Source organism: Stegodyphus dumicola, chromosome 3 (assembly GCF_044657685.1).
Source record: "Stegodyphus dumicola isolate Sdum_Otavi_A_Nest chromosome 3, ASM4465768v1".
NCBI classification, from domain to species: Eukaryota; Metazoa; Arthropoda; class Arachnida; order Araneae; family Eresidae; genus Stegodyphus; species Stegodyphus dumicola.
The window spans coordinates 57,578,559-57,602,983 of NC_140770.1; the positions used below are offsets into that span (position 1 = coordinate 57,578,559).

General features: G+C 34.4%; 1 protein-coding gene across 1 annotated transcript in view; it reads right to left on the reverse strand.

Annotated features, from left to right (window-relative positions):
* Window positions 1-2,018: 2,018 nt before the first annotated feature.
* The window catches only part of LOC118184182 (uncharacterized), a 30,982-nt gene continuing 8,575 nt past the window's right edge, over window positions 2,019-24,425 (reverse strand). Inside the window, exons 2-3 of the mRNA XM_035353823.2 lie at window positions 17,347-17,624; window positions 2,019-2,500 (exon numbers count right to left, since the gene is read on the reverse strand). Coding sequence (XP_035209714.1) covers window positions 2,439-2,500; window positions 17,347-17,624 — 340 coding nt within the window. The 3' untranslated portion in view covers window positions 2,019-2,438. The remainder of the gene's footprint in view (window positions 2,501-17,346; window positions 17,625-24,425) is intronic.

The window sequence follows — 24,425 nt, forward strand, 5'->3', positions numbered from 1 at the left end:
TCAAACAAAAAGACTTTTGGGCTGAAATGCTGAAAAGTTAAATAGGACTCTAAAAATTAAAAATTTATTAAAAAAATATATTTATAAATTATACTTTACAGGATCAAAATTTTATGATTTATGGTTTTTTTTTTTTTTTCTTTTTTTTTTTCATTTGATAGTGCTTTAACGCTTTTTCTTTAAAAAGGTTTTTCTGTCGCCACGCAGAAAAATAAAGAATATGTAAAAGATTAAATTAGCAGCATAAATTAATTTCTCTTCTCTATTCTAAAATAGCAACATCTATTTGCACTGCGTCATTTCGAGAAAAATCTATGTCATATGACTCTTACGTATTTCTGGTGACGTAAATTGACCTAAAACTCAAGCAGCCAATAATAATTTTGCAGCAATATTAACTATCCTATCAAAATGCTTTGAGAACAAAACTAACTCATTTCACCTAAGATTTCATCCTGAACATTACGCACTTCTGGAGTTCGAATCCCAGCGAGAAAACTGAGGATTTGTTTCAGATTTCCGACATCGAAAAATTCTAAACGACTCTGCAAAATGAAATCAAATGTATTATAAAAGGTAAAACATTACAGCAGAACTCAAAATTATCGGAATAAATGGAATCAAAGCTTATCTGGATCCATGTAAATTGTGAATCTCAGTTGACGTTAACCCTGATATAAGATTAACAGAAGGTAAACTATTTGACTATTTCCAGTATACTCTAGGCTGTATGGAAAGACTAATCTGTTTAGTCTGCACTTAAGAAGAGTTAATAAGAAATGATTCACCGAAAGTGCAAAAGAAATTAGCCTGTATGCACTATGAAGTTGTTTTGCCTTAATGCTAATTTTAAATACGCTGCATTTATGTCAAACACTTCACTTAATCATATGTATTACTTTAAATAAATATAATATTGTTACGTTTTTCTTTTCTGTCACCAGTTGTTAAGTTATTTTCTTCCTTCATTTTCGTACGGATTTGGAGTGAATAACGACGACGTTTGATGAAGTATCGAAACACACTTCATTTAGCCAGTATTAATCAGGACAGTTTCAAAGTCACGTTTTACAGTCGTCGAAGATCTACTATATACACTCGCTGGAACAATCAGCGACACAGCCTTCAGGTTATCAGGCTATCACGGTGGAAACAGCTTCACTGCAAAGCACCAGAGTACAGCTCCCGACTCTGCTCGGTCGTTCTCAGAACTCCACGTACTCTCGAGACTCTCCACGCTACAACTCGCTATGCACTCAATGATACACTAGAGTATAGCTCTCGACTCGGCACAGTCTAAGACAAAACTCAACGATGCACTAATTCGCGACGCACTAAAAGACTCTCTCGATGCACTCGACGACCAACTCGGCGCTAGACTTCGAGACACTCGCTCAATGACTGACTATCAGCTCGCTAGACGAGACAAACTCACTATCTGACTGCGAAACCAGCAGGGTTTATATAGCTTTCGGCTTGTGTTCGAGAACATTCTGGGCTAAACCGGTAAGAATTCTGGGCTAAACAAATAAGAAGGTTCTCCATCCGTCCATGGTATATCGTCAATTTTATCGCCAAATGGACGATTTTTCACCAAATGTGGCAACTTTGCTTTTCCTTTCCATTTTATGGCAACCCTAAAACTGCTTTGTGGAGAAGCCATCTCACCGCGCCTGTACATTTGGTAACAATATGTTTTTAAAATTATGTATTGCATAATTACTGAATTATTATATCGCTATATAATTAGGGCGTATAAATGAATCAATTAACAACAAATTATCTTAACTTTTCTTTGAAAAAAGAACAAACGATTTGAATTTTCTAAAATTCTGGATGCGTTTAATCCGGATAATCTGAAGTTCTCGTGTGTTCATAAGTAAAGTATATGCAATTTACTTACTAATGTTCTGTTCATAAAGCTCCTGAGCATACAAAATGCTCAGCTGATGTGAAGGTTTCGTTTCATAATTAGTGCGTAATTTATTTATGTGTATTAATTACGCAAAAGGGCAAAATTCATTGGAACATAAGGTTAAACTTTATTGAACACAATATTCAGTAGAAAAACGTACATAAATGTAAATTAATATAAGATCTAGCACGTAGGTAGTAACTAAACATTAAAATTATATCTACATTTCCCATTCGACGTCTTATTTGCTTAAAATTTAATAACAATTTAGAAAACTTTTATTTACATATTAGTGCAATATTTTAAAAACAGTTTATTCTTTGTATACATTTATTGAAAAATTAAGTTATTATTTTACTTTGGCAACGTGATTCTTTCATACACATTTCCCTATTTCTTTGTGATCATTTCCAGTTCAGTGTTTAATAGTCCAGCTAGAACACGGAGGAGGAACGTTTTAAAAAATGTGCGTATATGGAACCATTTTCCGTATATGGAATGGTGCGATGGAACCATTTTCCAGTCATTTCCAGGTTACATCAGGATTGTGTTTCCACCGTTCTGAGTTATCAGTCCAACTGTGCACTGAAAGAAAAGTAATATTTACTGGATATTAGAGAATGATAATATTTAAAAAAGGAAAGATAAAAAGTGCTTTGCCATAGTTATTATAAAATATAAAATATTATTGTCAAATCAATATTATTAGCAAGCGTCCTTTGTTTGTAATAATAATGTCCTCAAAATTCATTGAAATACAAGTTTCGAAAGCACTGAAATTTTTATTCAAAACAAATCCACGAATTCCGTAAAGACTCAGTTTGATATTTGAGATATTTTCCCTTTTCTATCCTATTTTAGGTCATCTTTACCGAGCACATACTAACAAACAGTTATGATATCTGTTGGTATGTGTCAGACGTAAGATCCTTAATTTATATTTCAAATTATAACTATGTATTGCTTAACAAATGTCTTATTAAATCTTACCTTTATTTTAATTGTATTATAAACGTCTGCTTTAAAGTTGTTTCAAAGTTTTCGCATCGATATTATACGTTACGTTATATTACCCATCCATCCTTAGTCATTCGGGCTACTTTGCAAAAGTTCATTGCGCAAAACAACAAGCAAATATTTACGTGGGCCAAGTAAGCAATAAGTGATTGGCCATATTCAGGTGACTATAGCGTAACCATTAATTTATCAGCTCGCTAGACGAGACAAACTCACTATCTGACTGCGAAACCAGCAGGGTTTATATAGCTATATATTTAGTTTATATAGTTTATATAGGGAAAAAAAAAAAAAAAAAAGAAAAAAAGAAAGAAGACAGCTCTGTATTTTCCGTTCTACTGGGGGTAGATTGACGAAATTCAACTTGCGTCTTTTATGTCTCGAAAGCACGACTTGGGATATGTATTAGATTTATATATACCATTGTTCTAGTATAGGTATTTTGACACAAAATTGGACTTTTTCTGAAATAACATACCATTTTTTTTCTATATTTCGATTCTACGACTCGAATTACGCCAAACTACCAAGTTTTGTAATAATCGCACGAGTAGTCTTTGAAAATTAGCTCTCGAAATTTTAGCTCCTGAATGTTAATTGAGTTTGATATATATTTATCAATCTCTCTTTTTTTTATTAAACTTATTTGATTCTTCCTTTCCCATTTCGAAACTCAAGTTCATTCCAAATAAAATACCCATTTTTTATGATTTATTTTTAATTAATTTTTTTTAATTTTTCAAAAAAATGATTTATAATCTATCACATTTTTACAATCATCTTAAAGTAGACGTATTTCTAAGCACACCTGCAAACAATTGCAGGTTTTTGGAACTATTTGGTTTTGAGGGCCGCAAAAAATCGCCAAACTATTGTTGATGGCAGTGATTCCAAAAATAATTGCGACAGCCCTAACGCAAGAAAGGAAGTATAATAGTAAATAACTATCTAAGATTAATGTTTTAATTTAGATGAAAGGTTAATTTCATATAATACTTTTTTATTATTATAATTTATATAAAAAATCTGATGTATACACCACATGACTTCCTTGTACGGAATATTAAATTATACGCATTTTTTTCTTGCATTTCATTTAAACTTATTGGATTGAATTAAATCTACTTCACCGACAGGGCATAAACTACAATAGAATAAATGCATTCTTTAAAATTCTCTCTATTTGTTTACCATAGCGACACTCTGGCGCTAGGTTCACTTAACAGTATTATATTTCATTCATATTATAACTCAAAATGCACAAAATGTATACTATTTAAAGAATTATCTAATCGTTGCGAAATGTTCCATTCAAATACTATAATAAAGCTAGAACGATGTATAAAAGAAATTAAGCAAACAAAACAAAAAAGAAACTTTTCACAGACGATTGAGTATTTCTCATTCAATAAATTCAGTTCTTACTTCGCGACAAGGCAAAAATACATAAAAACTCATAATATATGCATTAAAAATTGCGAAGTAAACCTTAAACACATATTTCCTCAAAAAATTCCAGAAATTATTAAGCATGATTTAATTCGCAATAATAAATGAAGGCGTTATCTGTATTGTTGCGAAGCTTAGTTTCTCTAGATTGGCAACAAATTTACTATTCTGCTGTTTCAAATGTAAACAAACATGTCCGCCATGTTATTTAAAAATTAGGCTTAACCGCACTTAAACAGCTTTTAAATTGTTGATAATTCTACAAATATTGCTTGAAGATTACCTAAAGGCATAAAAACCTTAACCGGAAGATAAGAACAACATAATTCAATCATTTTTAAAGCAAAAAATGGACAATTCCCAAACATAAAAGTGTAAAGAAACTGAGATCACTCTTTCTCAAAATTGGGAGGGGAAAATAGAAGTCCAACCCCTCTTTTTTGGAGTAGGCTATGGCAACCATTGTTCCATGTACTGTGAACACGACAACAACAAGATCTAAACTAAAAATTCGAAGATATTAAGCAGCAGTAGAAATCACATTTACAAGCCTCAGAAAACTCTTGTTACTTAAAACCGAGTCGAAAAACTAGTGACAGCAAATGAATAGCTGTTGTGCCACGGAAAAACAACAATAAATGCACAAATAGAAGCTCACGCTATAGAGGTGATGGTCACTGCCCAAACTCTCTCACTTCCCTTCTAGAACTGGGTATTTAAACATTTCGCCTTAGGTAAAATTTGCATTACTACCAAATATAAATATTCTGGCATTGGCAATTAGCGGAATGAAGGTTTATTGTCAAGAACATAAACTTGAATTAAATCGGTTATTTAAAATAAATATAAATACCATTAACCTAATTTTTGACAATGCGCAGACGCAGAAGTTTAATGGTGTTCAGATCAGAATTTATTTCAGACAATGAGAGAGTTCAACTTTTGCCAATTCCGTTGCCCCAAAAATAACGGTTTTCGGTTCAGTTCCGAATGAATAATTTTATTGTATGTACATTTTTATTTGTAGTAAAAGTATAATTCTATCATAAACAAAAAATGTTTCTATCAAAATTTAGAAGATTTTATTCTCGTTTTAAATATTACACTATGTGGATTGATACAATTAACCATCATGTACGATACGAGGGATGAGCAGAGAACGGTGAGCATGAGCATTGGCATTGTTATCCATTATCAAAATCGCCTTTGACAACTAGGCTCATGATTATGTGTACCCTCGTCGCTTGCCGTTCACATTGTGCACTTGGCCTTGCAGTAATTATGTAAAAAATATGTTTATTTATTTGACATATGAAAATTACCTTTAATTATTAATACATCTTCTAACGTGGTTTCACTGAGATTTCTTCTGCTGTCTCGGAGAATAAATTTCAAACCTGAAAACGTCCTTTCAACGCTAACTTGTGTATATGGAGTAGCCCAAACCACCATTACAATCTTATACAAGTGCGAATTAATTTAATTTTCTTCCCAGAAATCTAAAATATTATGTTTTATATTGAGCCTTCGTACATTGTCAAAATTATTTAAAATGAATTCATTGTCAAATTTCGGTAAAAATAAGGTATATATTTGTTTTTATTGCCAGTTCTTTACTTTTCAAAAATGTCTCTAGATTGTCTTCATTTTCATCGCTTTCAGTAGGAGATTGTGTTTTCTCGTTTACGATTGAAATGGATTAAATTATAAAATATTGATGAGTTGATTACAGTAACAAAATTAATGAAGATATATCGAACCAAAATAATAATAAAATTTTTGTTTTTCGGTTCAGTTCCGGTTTTCGTTCTGACCAAAATAACGGTTTTTTCCGGTTTTCGGTTCAATTCCGCTTCGAAGCCGTGGTAAGAATATAGGGAATCCTAGGCTCGATCCCTTGCGCATGACGTCATGTACAGTTGATTTAGGAAAACTTAGCTGTTTACAGCAACCTGAAACGACTTCTGAAGACTACAAACAATTTGAATCAGCGAGCATTTATCTTTTATTATTATCTCGTATGCATGATAAAAACACACGCGTATAATCCTTTCAAGTGAACAAATGAAAAAATCCTTTTTCAGCCCATTTCAAATAATACATAGTGACTTCAAAAAACCTCGTAATTTATTCTTAGATTGTCTGAGTATAGATTCATAAAACCTAATTCAGATTATAGTAAAAACTAAGTAATTTGCCTGAAACTTCGACAAAGAATAAAGTATCCACATAAAGAAGTAAAAACACAACAATTTTATAAAGTAATACTAAGGCTGTTCGCACATTTTATAGAGGATTTTGATTGTACTTACTTTAATATTTTAATTAAAATTTTTATGTTTTAAATTTGATAACCTTTATGCTTCATTACTTTTCTACACCGCAATTTCCAATACAATACAGCTTTTTTTAGTAGCGGAAGAGGTATTTTATCCCATTCCTCTTGAACAGCTTTGCAAAGTCCAACGAGGGTTGTGGAACAAAATCCGGACAATCCGCATTTCAAGTGTCGAAAAGCGCAAAAATCTGGAGATTTGTTGAGACATTAGGTTATTTCGAAGCAGAAGCCATGAAAAATGAGCAGTGCCCCTGCCGAGACTCGAACCTAGGACCTCTCGAATACGCGCCGAGCGTGCTGACCATTACACCATGAAGGTTGCAAAGAAGGCGGGAGAAAGACCTCATATGCTCCTCCTTTTAAAGGGCGACTGGGAATTAGAGAAATCCTGGTGGTGAAGAATCATCATCCACCAACTTTTTAGTTCAGGCACCAGTAGGTTATTTCGAAACAGAAGCCATCAATGAGCAATTCTCTCGGCAGGATTCGAACCTCGCACCTCTCGAATACGCGCCGAGAGTGCTGATCACGAAGGCATGCTAAGAAGGCGGGAGAAGTACTTTACAGATTTCGTAGGGATATCAAACATGGGTATGGCTATATATATTTGTTGCGTTTTTTTCCAGGAAATTAACAGTAGATTTTGACGTGAGGCTGATTGGTTTGTCTTGATGCAGTTCTATTGATTGATGGCACTGTGGGTAAAGAGAAGGTATTTTATATTTGAAAACTGGTGCAAAATATGTTCCTGATAATACACTGGTGTGAAAAACTTAAGCAACAATGTAAATTTTAATCAGATAGCCATGAAATTGCAGAAAGGAGGTTTCTATGATCAGTACAATGAACACGCAATTCAGTAAAAAGGTCATGCGTATGCAAATGTCAGGAACGAAACGTCATAGGCGATGTGAGCGTACGCGAAACGCGCTCACGTCGCCTGTGACGCGCTCACGTTGCAAAACGCGCTCACGTTTGTACGCAAAACGCGTACGGTCTGCAAGCTTAACTCAAGACTACAATAAAATGAGGGACGGAGACGCAATTAAAGACATGGCTGCAAGTGAAAGTGAGTTCTTTCATGAAACATGGCTAGAAGAAATCACCTGAGTGACTTCACACTTGGAAGAATGATCGGAAAGCTGCATGAGTGGCGTAGTGTGACCAGTGTGTTAAGAGTGTGGATTAGCAAACGTGTCGTTTCGCGAGCTTGAAAAGCCTTCCAAACCATAGGTACAGCTGTTAGAAAGGTTGGTGATGATGGTCGCCCCAGGAAAAAAAATTGCCGTGGATGACCGATATTATCGTTCTGCAGGCGAAAGGAGCCCGAAACCAGTCAGCAAGCGCCATAGCTCAGCAATTGTGTACAGCAACGGGGCGACAAGTGTCGCGCTTTACTGTGTCCAGACATCTTCACAAAGATAGCCTGTTCGATTGCCGTCCTGAACGCTATATCCCGTTGCAAGCTGACTATTGGCGCCACCGTTTAACGTGGTGCAAGGAGCAAAAAATCTGGGCATCTTACCAGTGCAGTAGTATCCTCTTTACGAATGAGAGTCATTTTAGTGCCACAAGCGATTTTCAACGCCAGTTGATTTGGATAAAGGTCAGGAAACGATTTCACCCCAGTAACATCACGGAAAGAGACCGTTACTGTGGTCTTGGAGTTCTCGTCTGGGGAACTCAAGATGCTTCTGGGGAACCTTATGCTGAACGGGCGGACAGAGTTGACGTTTTCAACAGATGTTCTGTAACCGGAGCTCGCTATTGCCAGGAGGTGATCTTTCCCCATCTACTTTTGTTCCGAGTGCCATAGGAGCAGATTTAGGTTTTATGGATGGCAATGCACGGCCACACCAAACTCCTGCTGTTGCGAAGCTGCTGGAAAGTGAAGATATCACTCGAATGGATTAGCCAGCGTACTCCTCTGATTTAAATCCCATAGAACTTGTGTAGGATGCTTTGGGGAGAAGTATTGCGGCTCGATTGCATCCTCCATGGAACACCCAACAACTGAAATAGGTGCTGATTTAGGAATGGGCACTCTTATCTCAAGATCTATTGGACAATGTGGTGCTGAGTATGGAGAGACAGTGCGAAGCAACCATTGCTGTAAGGGCAGGGCATATCCCATACTAAGGAACATATGCTTGTTGTTCTCCTCTTGTACAGACAATCATGTGTAACGATACTATGAGTTCAATAAAGCCTTTTTTTTTGCTTAATTCCATACTGTATGGATTCCATACTGTATGTACTGTATTCATTTTTGCGCAACTATGCTCTCGTCATCGTTTAAATACAAAAGGCTGTCTCTCATTTCTGAATCTCATGTCTCTCATATGATTTCTCGTGGAGGTATGACAAAACGTAAGTTTTCCACGCCAGTGTGTGAGTTAGACTTGACAGTTTCCTGCCCTTTTTTGAACTTTTATTTCTCATTGTATCAAAAGCCAGCAATACTTATAAATCCATTTGAAAGACTTTCTTTATATTCTTTGATCTATGTTCTAAGATTTTTTCTTCTCTTTGATGATAATAAATGGACCCCTTTTCATTGTGTTCATTTAAATATACACAAGATTAATCTATTGTGACAACCTGTTTCCATTTTTTTTTCAGATTAATTGTTTCTCAGAGAGAATTTGCAGCGCGTTCTGCTTTCGGAGATTTGTCATGGAGAAAGACGAGAATACGTTTTTTCGGCTTTTTTAAGATTAAATCAGCATTAATCACTTTGTTTACAGTTGACATTGAGAATTTTAATGATTATGCAACTGTTCATTGACTTCGAAGATTTTCTTTCAAGTTCTTACCTTTGCAACATTTGAAACATTCCGTTTTTTCCTTGGATATGTATTGTGAACAATTGTTCTCCTTGAAGCCAAACTTTGATGTTTTTTTTTCCTTTTATATTGACAATATTATCTGTCGTTGCTTTAGATATCAAAAAACCATGGCTTCCATATAATTTTTAATAGCTAAATAGGAATAATTTTCTTCGGAAAGAACATAAAAATAGCCTTCCCTCCATTTCTTATTTAAAAGCAACATTTTGCATGTTAAATAATAGACGATAATTTACACTTTCAAAAATGTAGTTGCAGTTAAAATTTTTTTTTATATCAGATTTTTTATAGCAGAGTAAATTCATTTCAAAATGTGCAAACAAACTCTTTACTTAGAGTTAGAAATATGTTTTATGAAATACAATACAAGTATTTTTATTTGCGTCATTTAATAACCTTATTAAAAGGAAAATAAAGATCTAAATTTTTAAGGAATACATTTCTTTTCCTTCGTTCACTGAAACAATTACAGACTGATTAAATTTAAAATGTAAATTAAATGACTTATTATTCGTCCAATGGCAACACTTTGAGAACTGGTTAAGCGCATGAACACATGGAAAATAAATTCAGGATCTTATTTTTCGCGCTGTGGAGTCACTTTTCATAGAGAAGTTAATTATGCATTCATGGTTGCATAATATACATAACAATCGAAAAATTCTGTCATAAATTTACTCAAGTCTTTTCTAATGTTAAAAAGCGAATTTATTTACGTCTTTCTCTTTCCTGTCCAATAAATTTTATCAGGAATTTTTTTTAGGGGCTTCATGTATCTTTATTTAAGTAAACCAGTTAAAGCAAACAATTGTGCTAATTTGTTGGAACAAATAATCTGTTTGTTCCAACAAATTAGTAATCTTCTTTTTAAGTATTTCTCTTGAATAAGCAAAATCTTCCTTTTAAAGCTCACTTTCAGTACTCTGATTGTTTATAAACAATATCTTTTTTAAACAAGTAGTTGGAATTGGAGGTCTTATTAAAAACAGCAAAGTTTCCCTTTTGTACGTAAAAGTTTTACTTAGATTTTTCCAGAAGTTTTAATAGATTTTTATTAATTTAGCGGTCTTATTTAAACAAGCTCGTCGATTATAAAAATCTTTTACGCGTGACTTAATTTAAAACTTTTGTTTTTAATTTGTAATTTTAAATGGAACATTTCAAGGTATTTAATTCTTTTATTAATTTTTTTCATTCAAAGTATGTTCAGGAAAACTGTATCTTAATTTTACTTTGAAATAAACTAAATTAATTTGTTTAGGCAAAGAGAAACTATATTTCAGTTTTACTTTAGGAGAAAGATAAATTAGCCTCTTTTTGAAGTGTGATTCCATAAAAAATTTACTTTAACCTCCGTAAATTTGACTACGAAGCTCATCAAGGAAGGGCCTGAGTACGGCCGAGCGTAATAACAGTTTTGAGAGAGATTAGCCAAAAGGCCGACGCGCGCAAATCAGAAACTCTGATTCTCTCAAGCAGAACTTCGCGGGTTAAATACCTCTCCTCCTCATTAAGTATTCAGAGTGATTCCAAAACTACGTTCTAGCCGGAAGTAGTAAGTTGAAGTTAAGAATTTGACAGTAAAGAAGTTTAACTAAAAATTTAACTATTAATAAAATTAACATAATCCTCAGAAGTCTTTATTAACATTTGCTATCGAACGATGAGCATTGATATCTAAGAAGTGAAAGAATATTAAGTAATATTTCTGTTTTTTTATTTGTACAAATTTTACTACATTTTCAAGAAAAATTAGTATGTAACAGGGAATTTATTTATTGGAATATTTGGTTTATTGCTCGTATGTTTACTTTTATTTAAATATTCCCCTTTGTAGAAATTATTATTTATTCTTATTATTGAATGTTGAGAAATCAACCTTATATATATAGAATTTGAATCTGCACGATATAGTTTAAAGCAGTGTTTTAACGTTATTTAAATACGATCCAGTTCCAGATTAAGCACCGCAAATTAACTAAACCCTCTCTAAAAACTGTTCAGTTTGTTTTTAGGGAAACAAATTATAATCACAGGCTATTAGCGTGAAACAAAACTACCTACGAAAGCCAAAAGAAGGGGGAAGGTGCGTGGGATAACAACATTAGAACATGTCATAGCTCTTGGGAGTTGTACACAATAATTCATAAAGTAATTAATTCTACATAATACGGAATGTATAATTGATCAAGTAAAAAGACATTTTAATGAAAATTCAACTACACTGGTGTGCAAAAATTAAGGACGAGACGGTTTTTTCAATATAACTTTGTACAAAAGCTTTCCAAATCAACACATTTAATACCGTAAGATCCTCTATACGTAAGGACATGAGTAATGTAAGCAACACTTACTAAAAGAGAAATCAGAGGGATAAAAAGAAGCTTTATTGAAAAAGTAGCATGGAGCGCAATGCGACTGAAGGCCGAAACATCCCTGTGATGGGTGTCCAGCAAGAAACATCCGGTCTTTAATAGGGGATATGATCTCCCCTGACTGCTAGGCAGGTTTCACAGCGTCTGCCCATGCTGAGAATGAGGGTGTCAATGAGTTGTTGAGGCATTGCTGCCCATTCGTCTTGCAGCGCCAATCGAAGCTCCGGAATCGTTACTGGTGGTAAGGTACGAGCTGCCAAGCGTCTGCCTAGAAAATACTATACATGCTCGATGGGATTGAGATCCGGAGATCGTGCCGGCCAATCCGTACGTTCAATATCCTCACTCTCTAAGAGCTGTTCGGCAGCTACTGTGCGATGACATGGTGCATTGTCGTCCATGAAAAGGAACTGCGGACGCATAGCGCCTCTAAAAAGACGCACATATGGAAGAAGAATCTTGTTACAATAACGGGTCCCGTTGACTGAATCTGCGTCGAAGATGTGAAGGTCTGTACGACTAGCAAGCATGATGCCTCCCCAAACGAGAACACCGCCACCTCCATACCTGTCCCTTTCAATGATGTTCGAGGGATGATTGCGGCTTCCCCGCTCTCTCCAGATGAGTATGCGATGAGAATCGCTACTCAGACTGAATCTGCTCTCATCTGCAAAGAGTACTCGTCCCCATTCATTGTCTCTCCAATTCCGGTGTTCCCGGCACTACAGAGAATCCGATGGACAGGCGTTAGAGGTACACAGCATACAGGGCGTCGTGCAAACAGACCACCACCGTGCAGTCTTCTGGCCACGGTAAAACGCGATATCGGTCGTCCAGTCGCCTGTGTCGTGTGTCTAGCGATTTCTCCCGCTGTCTGCCGCCTGTTTCTTCTGGCCTGTAAGGTAATATACCGGTCATCTGCGGGTGTGGTTCCTCGTGGACGACCACTACTAAACCCCCGGATAGCTGTTCCTGTAGTTTGAAATTGTCTCCGAAAGTCGTGAAACGATGCTGTGAGCAATTCCGAACTCTGCAGCCACACTTGTCACACTGCGGCCTTCCTCCAACTTCCCAATGATTCAATCTCGGGTAAAAGCATCCAGATGTCGTCTAACAGATTGATTATTCGCCATTTCTCGCTGAGGCAGCAACTCGGTGTGATTTTAACTGCTATACGGCGTGCAATCTCTTTGTCAGAAATACTGATCTTACACCGACTACATGCTTTATACTACTCAGACACTCCCCCATTACGTCTACCTGCATATCTGCGCATGTGCTACCGTACATCACCTTACTTAATCTCCTGATTGGTCTTTCTGTCCGCTCTGCCTCTTCGTTCAGCTGATATGCTAATTTTTCGACTTGGTCTTTAATTTTTGCACACCGGTGTATTATGCGGAGCTATTTTATAAGAATTTAACACCAATAAGATTGTTTAAGGACTCTTGTAATATTGGCCTTTAACATCGATTATAAGAGTAATTTTTCATTACTAATGATGTTTTTTTTTTGCTATTTACATTTTTTCTTCTTTGAATATTGATTTAATTTACGTTATAAGGCATTTTCTCCCTCCTTTTTGCAAACCTTCGTGGTGTAACGGTAGCACACTCGGCGTGTATTCGAGAGGTCCAGGTTGGAGACCGGCTAGGACGTTGCTCATTTTTAGTGTCTCCTGCTTCAGAAAAACCTATTGACTGTGCAGCGTAATCCAGTAAACTTCAGATTAAGCTTTATAACTTCAGATTAAGCTATGCAAATAATATATTACATATATAAAATGTAAACTAATTTGTTTAAATGCGTTAAAAAGTAAATACGTTTGCTTTATATATTGCATTAATAACCTCTCTCTGCATCACAGTTAGCTAGCGCTCAACTTTTACTGATCACTTTGACACAGAAAAGGACGTTCCTGGAAAAGTGCTTAGTCATACTTATAAGTATTATCTGGTGTGTAGCAGTTAGACTCCTCCAAGATAAGTTTTAGCATACCACACAGCATTTATTTCAATTTATCAAGCTTAGACAGTAACGTTGGATAATATGTGAGACATTTATCTTTATTATATGTGGATATTCATTATTTATAACTATTCATGACATTTTCAAAAACACGTTATAACGAATACCGTTTATGATAAAAGTGGCTTTAGTGTTTTCTTACCAGACAGGAACCTTTTCGACAGTAATTGTAATGGATAATTGTTATATTTGGAGGTTATTAAAAAAGAACATCGAATATATTCCTTAAGCGTAAGTACTACATAATACTGTTTAAGCGTAAGCACTACACTATATGTGGACATTTATTATTTATAACTATTCATGACATTTTCAAAAACACGTTATAACGAATACCGTTTATGATAAAAGCGGGTTTAGTGTTTTCTTACCAGACAGGAACCTTTTCGCCAGTAATTGTAATGGATAATCGTTATATTTGGAGGTTATTGAAAAAGAACATCGAATATATTGTTTAAACGTGAGTACTACATCAAATATATTGTTTAAGCGTAAGCATATGACGGGCATAAAAGTATATGACAAAAGTATATGGTTTTAAAGAGAAGTGGATTTAAATTTAATTAGAAACAAAGAGTCTAAATTTGCGAAGCGAAAAGCGTCTGTCTAATGAAACAATTGTTTTGCTAAACATCAAGTGCTTTTTTAAGGCATCAAAGTGCTTTTTGAAAAGCATAGAATCTAGTGGAAAATAACTTTAACTTCTCCTGTTTTTTAAACTCCCACTGATGCATTTCATTTACGTGTATTAAAAAAGTATTAGTCATACCTTAAAAGTTATTTTAAAACTGGCAAAACTCAGTTTTTTTGCAGATTTAAATTTCAGTAAAAAAGAAGGTCTAAAACATTAGGAAGTTTAGGGTAGATTCTTTGTTTCCGAAGCAACAAGAATTCTAATTAAGCGTAACTGTTCGAACTACTAAATATGAATGAAATAAAAATGAAAAGTTTAAAATTATAACCAAATTAAAGTGAAATTCTTCACTTACTGAAGTGTAAATTGGTTTTCTGCTCTTAACTCCATTAATATTAATAAGTTTAAGGAATCAATAATTTAATTTATATTTACATATGGTTGGACAAAGAGGACGGTTTTCCAGACAAAGTTTTCACAATGTGAAAGCAAGAAAGTTTGCCTCTGGCTAAACGGTAACGCATCTAAATGTTTTGTACAAAACAGCATTTTAGCATACGGTTTGTGCAGTGAAGCGTTTTAATACAAGAAGGAATCTTTGATTTAGCCTCGGGGATCAAATGCAATGTTACCTCGAGTTCTCAAATACTAGGTTTACAACATCCGTTTAATCTAGTTCTGATTACAAGACAGCGGATTCAACTTCTCATATATCTAACAAGAATAGCTACGATAACAGGATCATCGTATTCAGACTGCCCCATAAACGCTGTAACATTTTGGTTGTTGTACTATAATCTGTCCGGCAAACAGCTTTGTAAACAAGCTGAAGTTATTTGTTCACTAATGCGGATTTTAGTAAAATCCTTTCTTTGAAAGCATGCCATCAGTCGAAAGGTTATTAAATTTTAGAGGATGTACTTTGGCTATCTAATTAGGGAACTTAATTTGAATACCGTACGTTCATTTTGGTACATCGTCTTTCCTTATATATTTTTCCACATTCTTTTCTGCTAATTTTATCGCCGGAAATTCTGGAGGGGAAAATTATGCGACTTATTTAATTTTCGAAAGACGCGGTTACAGTAAGAACGTAACAAATGGAAAGCAGTCATAAATAGCTACATTTAATTATCACAATATTATTTCTTTCAAAGAGACCTATGTTCCAATGAGAATACTTAGCAATATTAACACAACTATATTAAATAATATCTTCATTTTTACTTCTCGTAACTTGAATCTCACTCATTTTTATTGTTGTCCTTGCTACCTCTCAGGCCTTAAATCATCCATAAATAATTAAAGAAGGTGAATGTGCAACCGTATCTGCGAAATCGTAAATTAAATGCCTGATCGTATTGAATTTACCGCGACGGGTCGTTTTTTGTATTGGGCTGGCGTAAATTTTATTATTCAGAAGGGAAAGGTTCGGCGTGGCTTTCGCAGGTTAATCGTGAGGTTGTGTTTTTGTAAGACGATTATTAGGTGGATTAATACATTTTAAAATTTCGATAAGCATGTTCTCTGAATGCTTTTACTGTACATAAAGCAATCACAATTTGGTAGGCACAGTAAAACCTAGGAAATTTATAAGGCAAAGAGCCCCGTAAACAAATATTTGTCACTAATACGGATTATAACGTATTAGTGATAAATATCTGTCAGAGGTAATATTTATCACTAATACGGATTTTAACAAAATTCTGTTTTTTGATAATATGCAAATAATCAGAACGGTATCAAATTTTAGAAGATTTACTTTCGTTATCAAATTAAGGAACTACCTTATTTTTATTTTGGTAAATCATCCTTAAATAATGAGAGAAGGTGAATATGCAGTTGAGCCTGCGTAATAGTAGATTGAATGTTTGATCGTGTTGGCATCTCCAGTATGGGTCGGGTTCTGTATTGGGCTGGAGGGAAGGTCATTATTTAGAAGGAAAACGTTCGGCGTGACCTTCGCAAGTAGTTGAGAATTTGGTTTTGTTTAGTGAGACGGAAGCGATTATTACGTGGGTGAATATTTTAAACATTATCAGAACCTGGCACTAAAATAAGCGTGGGGGATAATACTCAAGAAATTCGGTAAATGAAGTACAGCGTAAATCTCGTAGAGATCAAAATGAATTATTTTGAAGTAAATCGGGCGAAGAATTTATATATATATATATATATAATTGGAACAGAGAATTGAGACTATTAAAATTTTCCAAGACACTTTGTCTAAATTAAAAAATTTTGTAGCGAAAAAGTTTCAATTGTCTGTTTCGGCGAAACGCGTAATGGGGTTAGCTTGATTCGACGTTCAAACCAAAAAAATTTCCCTTGAAAAGCCAGTTTGGAAGTCGAGTTCGGCTAATTTGCCATTTTCCGCTTACTTTTTATCTGATTTTGTTTTTTTTAATGTTTTACATGTTAAATGGTTTGATTTTCATACGTATTAATTTTTTTAAAACGTGTTGAACTTTTTGGAGCAACAGCTCCTGGTAACTTTTAGGCGAGCTTACTACAATTTCTAATTTACTTATTTTGCAGCATATTGCGCAAGATGTTTTCTAGACCAAATTGGTCATTCAGTATTGTAATAACTACCTTGCTTGATATATATATATATATATATATATATATATATATATCAATACGAATTGTAAATATTTCCTTTATTATGTAATTAAAAGGTATGAAAACCAAGTATAATTACTTTGGAATTTCGGAAGAACACAGAAATTTATACTCACTTTGATCCTTATTGTCTGACTTAACGACAACTATTCGTTCGGTATGAACAGGCACATGAACAACTTTCGTCATATGGATGGGCGGGGGGCAGTGATTCTCTGGTGGTGGTGTTTCGTTGTCTGCAAGAGCCTTAGCAATAATACCAACCGCTAATAATGTTTCTACAGCTTCATCGTTCCCTCGTTTATGGTGGCCGAGAATACCAGCACTGGAGCCATTCCATTCAAGTATCGTTAAAGTTGATAGGGCAAGAATCCATAGGACATATGCTCGCTTCCTGGGCAAAGAAGAAAAATAGAAAAAATACTGGCCAATTTAGACAAAACATTTTTTGGGAAAACGTAATTGCTGTATACAAAACGAAAGTGCGTTTTTTCTTAAAAAATTTACCCGAAACTTGGAAACATATAGGTCGAAATAATAATTAAAAAATTTAAAAAATTAAATTTATATTTAAAAAAGTCTAGAAATCTTTCAGATTTTTATTATTGTTTATTTAATTTTTATTATTATTATTTAGGTGTTTTTTTAACATTTTATTTATTTATCATGTGTATTTATATCTCATGTGTTTCGCAATGAAACCTTAAATCTCAATTCAACAGCAATATGACAAAATATTTAAAAACAGCACATCTTTAGAATTTCCATTACACAGTCTCGCGCGCTGAAGATGAAAAAGTTTTTTTTTTTTTTCCCGTACAGTGTTGCCGTTGCTCGCTTTGAAATAGTTCAGTTTGTTAATCAAAAATTCGTTTAAGTTTTACAAAAATGAAATAGATAATAAAACAAATTCCAAATATGGGTTTACAGATGCCCATATTCGAGTCGAGGGCTATGTTAGTCAAAACTTGATATCTCTAGGTACCGTTGTTTTCTCATAGTGCTAGAAACATACATGCCTTCATGCAGATTCTTCGTTATTTAATTTCTTTAAATATAGTGTAGGACTTTAATATTTGGTGGCAACATTATGAAAAGTGAAATGGCGAGTTTATAGTGGACAACGCCAAGTGCCAAAAAGAAATTACTAACCCTTCTGGCGAAAATGCTTCTGGGCGAAATGCTTCGTTGGGCTGAAAGTCTTGTGTTCGGTTTAATACAGCGCCCTCTTGTGAGAGGAGCCAAATTTAGTTTAGTTGGTTGTTGAAGAATGTACGCAGCAGACCTATGGTGCATTCGCTCGTTACACTTTGTCTGTGCTAATGGAGCACTTAACTTGCAACTTTGTACATTATGTAAAATAATTAAATATTTATGTTGCCTAACTTAGTTTTATTTTGGAACCAGCGCCATTATCTCTCGTAACTCATCGCATTTAATACCAAACACCTTGTAACGTTCGAACATGTCGCGTGATGGTGAAAATCATACCAAGGAATAAAAAAGTAGAATATTTTCGAGTAACACATCGTTGCAAAATAAAATACCAGACGCCGACTACGGTAGTTTTCCCTCTGGTAATCCTACCTTATTATTGCATTCCATGCGATCTGTCGCATGTTTGCTCGTGTTATTTTATGTGCTATTTTATTTTTGACTGAAAGAAGTGTAGAAAAAGGAATTTTTATACGCCATTTCAAAATATAGATGATCGCGTTTGCTAAAATTCTAAAAAGAGTATGGCTGCTATGCGTTTTTCCGTAAATTAAAAATAAGATCGAGAATGGAGAAAGCCGGGAGCAAATTTCATCAATAGATCTTTCGTTCTGGCATTGACGCACCAAACAGCATTATAAACCATTTCGAATTTTTTTTTAAAAGCTAGTTCTCGCCTTTTATAGGCGTTGACCACTACTAAGGCCGGAAACGGTGGTCTCTTTATTATGGAGGCACCTAATACCATGTAACTAAGAAATTGCGTGCGGTTTTCGTCACTCATCAAAAACGGCCTACCGAAATCTTCACCCATTACATTTTTCGATATAATCACCATTGGCTTCAGTTACATGTCTCAACGAGACATAGTCTTATAAATGCCCTTTTTGAAAAAATTCTTTTTTCCACCAAAACGCGACCATGTCACAGCCTACGTGGACATGATCGCGTTTTGGTATTTGGTAGCTGTTTCCCTCAGTTGGTTATCCACGGCCAAAATCAGGTAATAGTCCGATGTCCGGGAAATAGGGTGGCTGAGGCAAAACTTCCCAGTCTAGTGTCTGGAACCTAGCTCTTTCGGTTAAAATCATTCATTTTATGTAATTTAACAAAATATGATATAAAAGTAAAATAAATACCTTCAGTGTGGTGGTTATGTGAAAAGCAATATTAAGTAAATGATATATTTGCATATAATTGGCATGCGGAATAACAGAAATCGCTACATAGAAACAAATTAAATAGCCAAAAGAACGAGTTTCATGAATAACTATTGTGAACTTGTAGAACCGTTAGGTAAGTCTATCAGGACTGGTATTCCTCTTTACTTGCTTTGGAAACATGAACTGTCCTGACTCGGAACAGGGAGCTTACTCAAGCTATGTTCGATAAATTGTGAAGTAGACAATACACACAGGAAGGGTATACGAAACCCTTTATTTTTCTATCTTTACAGAGCTTTCCGGAACTTCGGAATACAGAGACCAACCACTTGTGGTCTGAACGTAAGAATATAAAAATATTAACTAAAACTCTAACTAAACTAACTTTGGATTAATATACAAGTGCCTACTTTAAGATTGGCCGCTAATTAACAAAAAGCCGTATGTAGTACAGAGAGCTGCTAAAACTACGATACATTTAAAATTATCAAGAGGATTAAACCTCTGGCCTTGAAGGCAACCAGCAAACGAGTAAAACTACTATGGCAAGCGGCCTGCTTCTAATAACTCCTTCCTCTCTCTTGCTTGGCAAAAAGCCACAACTTATGTACTTGGCGTTAGCAAGACAAATGTTGCATAAATAAGTTAAAAGCTTTTAATTCTGGCCGGAAGTAGAAAATAAGAAGTGATAGTAAAGATTTAAAATAAAATAAACGTTAGTAAAACTTAGGATCCTTACAAGTCGTTGCTGGAATGGTAAAAATATGCAATACGCTCGCCGGGATTCAAACTCCGAACATCTCGAATACGCGTCCTGTATGCTTCCTGTTGTACCACTTATGCATGCAAAAGGAGGAAGAAAATGCCTTATAAATTGAATCTTCATTTTTTTTCTTCCTTTTCTTTCCACTTTTAATTTAGCAATTTTCTTTGAAATCATTTATGATTTTGAGATAATAAAATAGTGACATATTTTGAAAAGAGTGAAAGAAAGCAAATATACATTTAGTATAAAATTGGTCAAAGCAACAATCTTGTGTCTGGTGTAAAATTTAGTCAAGACTATTAATTTCGAGGGTAAACAGGTACAGGTCCGTCTTCATCAAGACATTTTCTTCTTGACAGAAAGAGATCTGTGTCTTTTTTGCCCTCGAAATCGACGATAGATTCTCGACTAAAATATCTACGTCAAACATACGGTTGCTGCTTTGCCTAATTTTAAGTTTTATTTTTACGTATTCCTGTTCTCTTGTAATACATTTAGTACTTTCATTTCAGATGTAGTACTTTATTATTCCATAATTTAGTATGACATATTTTTGCGCGATGTTAGCTTTAGACTTTTAGCAATGAGAACTTAGTAACATATCTATAATAACTTTAAAGATATGTTTCAAATGTTTCGATCTTACTTGCTTCGTTTGTAAGACTTGCTGTAGAAAAGTTGGGAGGGGGAAATCACATTGTGCCTATATAGCGTACTGCAATATAACAATGGTCAACTAACCAGCAGTTAAAGTCATCCATAGTTTCACTTTAACATGCATCAATCATATCACACTTTTTATTTTTCATCCAATCCACAATGACAATCTCACTGATTTATATCGATAGAGTGTTAAAAATATCGGAATATTCATCATTCAACTGACAGCAACGCATAAAGGAAAGAGGATGTGAATGAAATGCAGTGATGAAAAGGATACCAGATTAAATCCATGAATTGTAGCCTGCCAGCTCCAGTTCGAAGTCTGAAAATTCTGGTTAGCTGTTTTTTATTATACCCCCCAAAAGATTTTTTATTTTTTTCCAAGCAATCGACGAGTCAATAAAGTGCCCAGAGAAATGCATTTTTTTAATTTATATTTTGTAAACAGATAAAATTGACCTAGGTTTATTTAATTGAAAAAATGAGTCTCTTTTAATTAAAAAAAATCTTTTAATTCCTTTTGTTTGGAAATTTTTATTCAGAGATGTTGCGTAACGCAGATGTTTACTAAACAGGACTAGATATGAAGAAGAGTTGTTTTCTAGTGTTAAACTAGTAAAAATCAGGGAAGAAATGAAACAGAACTCGCAAGATAAATGGATGTTAAATAAAATTAAGGAATTTAAATCAGGCATTCATCGAAATAAAATTAGTTAATTTTAACAAAAGTGGCTAAAATTTTAATAGCAGAGAAGAAAAAGGGTTGACGAGTAACTACCATTTCAGGCATTTAGCATACCAATCTTTATCCAACTAATCTTTTAATCTTTAATTATTAAAGATAATAAGATAATCAGATAAATTAAAAGATTCTAAATGATTTTATCTCATATTTGTTCTTCTTCCTTGTATTTTCTTCGAGAATCTCTCAGACTTTCTGTCAACTGGCTGAATTTTTGCACATTTCAGCAATATTATATTTCCAAAATAAATAGATTCCAATTGAAACATTTACTCCCCCCACCTGGTTTGACACCATTCAAATATGATATCTTATTGCTGCATTTGTTACTTATAAGCACGCTTTGATTTGTTAGAGTACAGCGAAGTAAGTGAGGGCTATTTGCCTAAAAAGGGGTATGCTTTCGTGAAAGAAATTTTAAGGTAAAATGGCTCGCATTCACAATCTTGTAAACCATAAAATTTTGAATACCAACTCCTCTTTTCGGAATTTGAACAACCGACTGGACAACGTTCAGCGCTTTTATTGTTCAATTTATAATGGCCACTTTCGATTATTATGTTACATGTTTGAAAAGACATGTCTCTAATGTCTTCGTCTCTAATGTTACTTAGCCACAGCAAAGTGGAGTGCTACTGATAGAGGATTCGTGATGTTTAGCGATCAGTTACGTTTCGTTTGGTATTACGGACTACAGTATCTGAATATCCCTTGATCAGCTGTGTAATTTCAACAGGTCATTAACGCAGGCATTATGGCCTGGGATGCCATATCTTGTGATAACAGCACCATTTATGTAGTTGTTCGTGGCACGTTGATAGCCCAGTTTTATGTGGATGAGACTGAATGGTCACATATGCTCTTATTCCTTGTAGGGAATTTTGGAGCGCTATTCCAGCAAGATAAAGCCTACAACTGACTAGAGTTGTCCAGAATTGCGTTCATTATATGCAGGCACTTCCATGGCCTGTTCTCTCCTTGGACTTTTCCCTTATCGAGCATGGTGGAAGCAGATGACACATGTCATGACGCTGTGACCGTATATCCAGGATTTATAGAGGACCGTGCAACAAGCGCGGATTATCTGACATAGAACAATATAAGGAATCTATTACACCGGATGCTGTACTGTGTTGCTTCCTGTAGCGCAGCACGCGGTTGTACAGCGCTGTTTTGAAGAGAACTAGACTAAGGTCTACAAAGTCTTCACTAATTGCACTGTTTCTCGCTTTTAAAAATCTTGCATATTTCCCATGATCGTGTATTAAGCTTTCCTTGTATTCAAAACCTCTTTCCTGGTAAAATAATTTCATTAACCGAGAATGTGGGGACACAAAGATAAGTAATAAATTAATGTTTACATAATTAATACAGCTTAGAATTAGGCAAAGCTTACACCTTGTGTCTTTTAATCAAGATTTCAATGATTTCGGGGAAAACAGATACAAGCCGTTCTTCATTAGGGGCAAAGAAATGAGCAAAGAAGTGAAAGACAAGGTGATATCAAGTTTTAAGCTTCGTTTTCGTTATTTTATATTAGACCTTCTGAAAAGCAGATCTTCCTTCTCGATATTTCGTTAAATTATAAATATTTCTATTACTTTTTCTAGATGACCTGCTCAATTTTAAATCATAGCTATTTTTTATAGGTTTCTTGAGAAGCAACGCTGTAAAATTACTCTAAAAGTAACTACTTCAGAAAACGTGTTTGAATAAAAAAAAGTGCCACACTATAATGTTTGAAACGTTTGCATATGGAGTAATTATAGTGGGGGATAGCAATATGACAAAGCAATAGCCACAAAGAGATGTCTATGTGGAGGATTCTGGAAGAGAAGTGATGGCTTAGTGTCATATGATTTGAATATGTTTACTTGCTTCAATTCTGTTACAGTGCAGTTGTGTTTTCTCAAGGTGTAGCACCCAGAGTTTCTTAAGATTCTCAAAAACTGACCTAATCCGCTTTAGAAAGGCCCAGCTTAAGTTAAATATTAATTCTCACTGTTACTTGAGAAATTATTTTGAGAATTATGCATCTGAATTTTTATAAGGGAAGAGCAAGTGCAAAAGGAAAGTCTCTTGTATAACTCCATTAAGATAAAAAAACAAAGAATATAACTCAAGTAAGAATCGGATTAGTTAACTAAATTAAGAATTACACATAACTAAAATCGTATTTAACTTAGAATTAAGATAACTTAAATTCTGGTAACATCTAATTAAAAATCTTTAAATAGGACGAAAGAACTAGCAAATTTGAAAAAAAATATATAAATAAATAAATAAATAAAAAAGTGGGGAAAAAGCCACAACTTATTAAAATAAGATGACAGAAAATTTAAACATAAAAATAAAAGAAGCAGCCTTTCGTCCCATTTGTCTTCCTCCGATAGTTGACATTCTGCCACCACTAGCAAGTTGTGTGGACTTTTATTCTTAATAAACATTATTATAATTAGCAATATATACTAGAACAAAAGTATGTAACAAAACGATACGTGGAAACAAACAAGACAGAACAAAAAGAATACAATGCAAGAGAACTGAATCGCATTTTATCCAGTTGATCATTACATTCATCGCATTTAAACCTGTTGCAAACATGTACGAATGTACAGGGTTATCATAAAAAATCTTCCCCTCTGT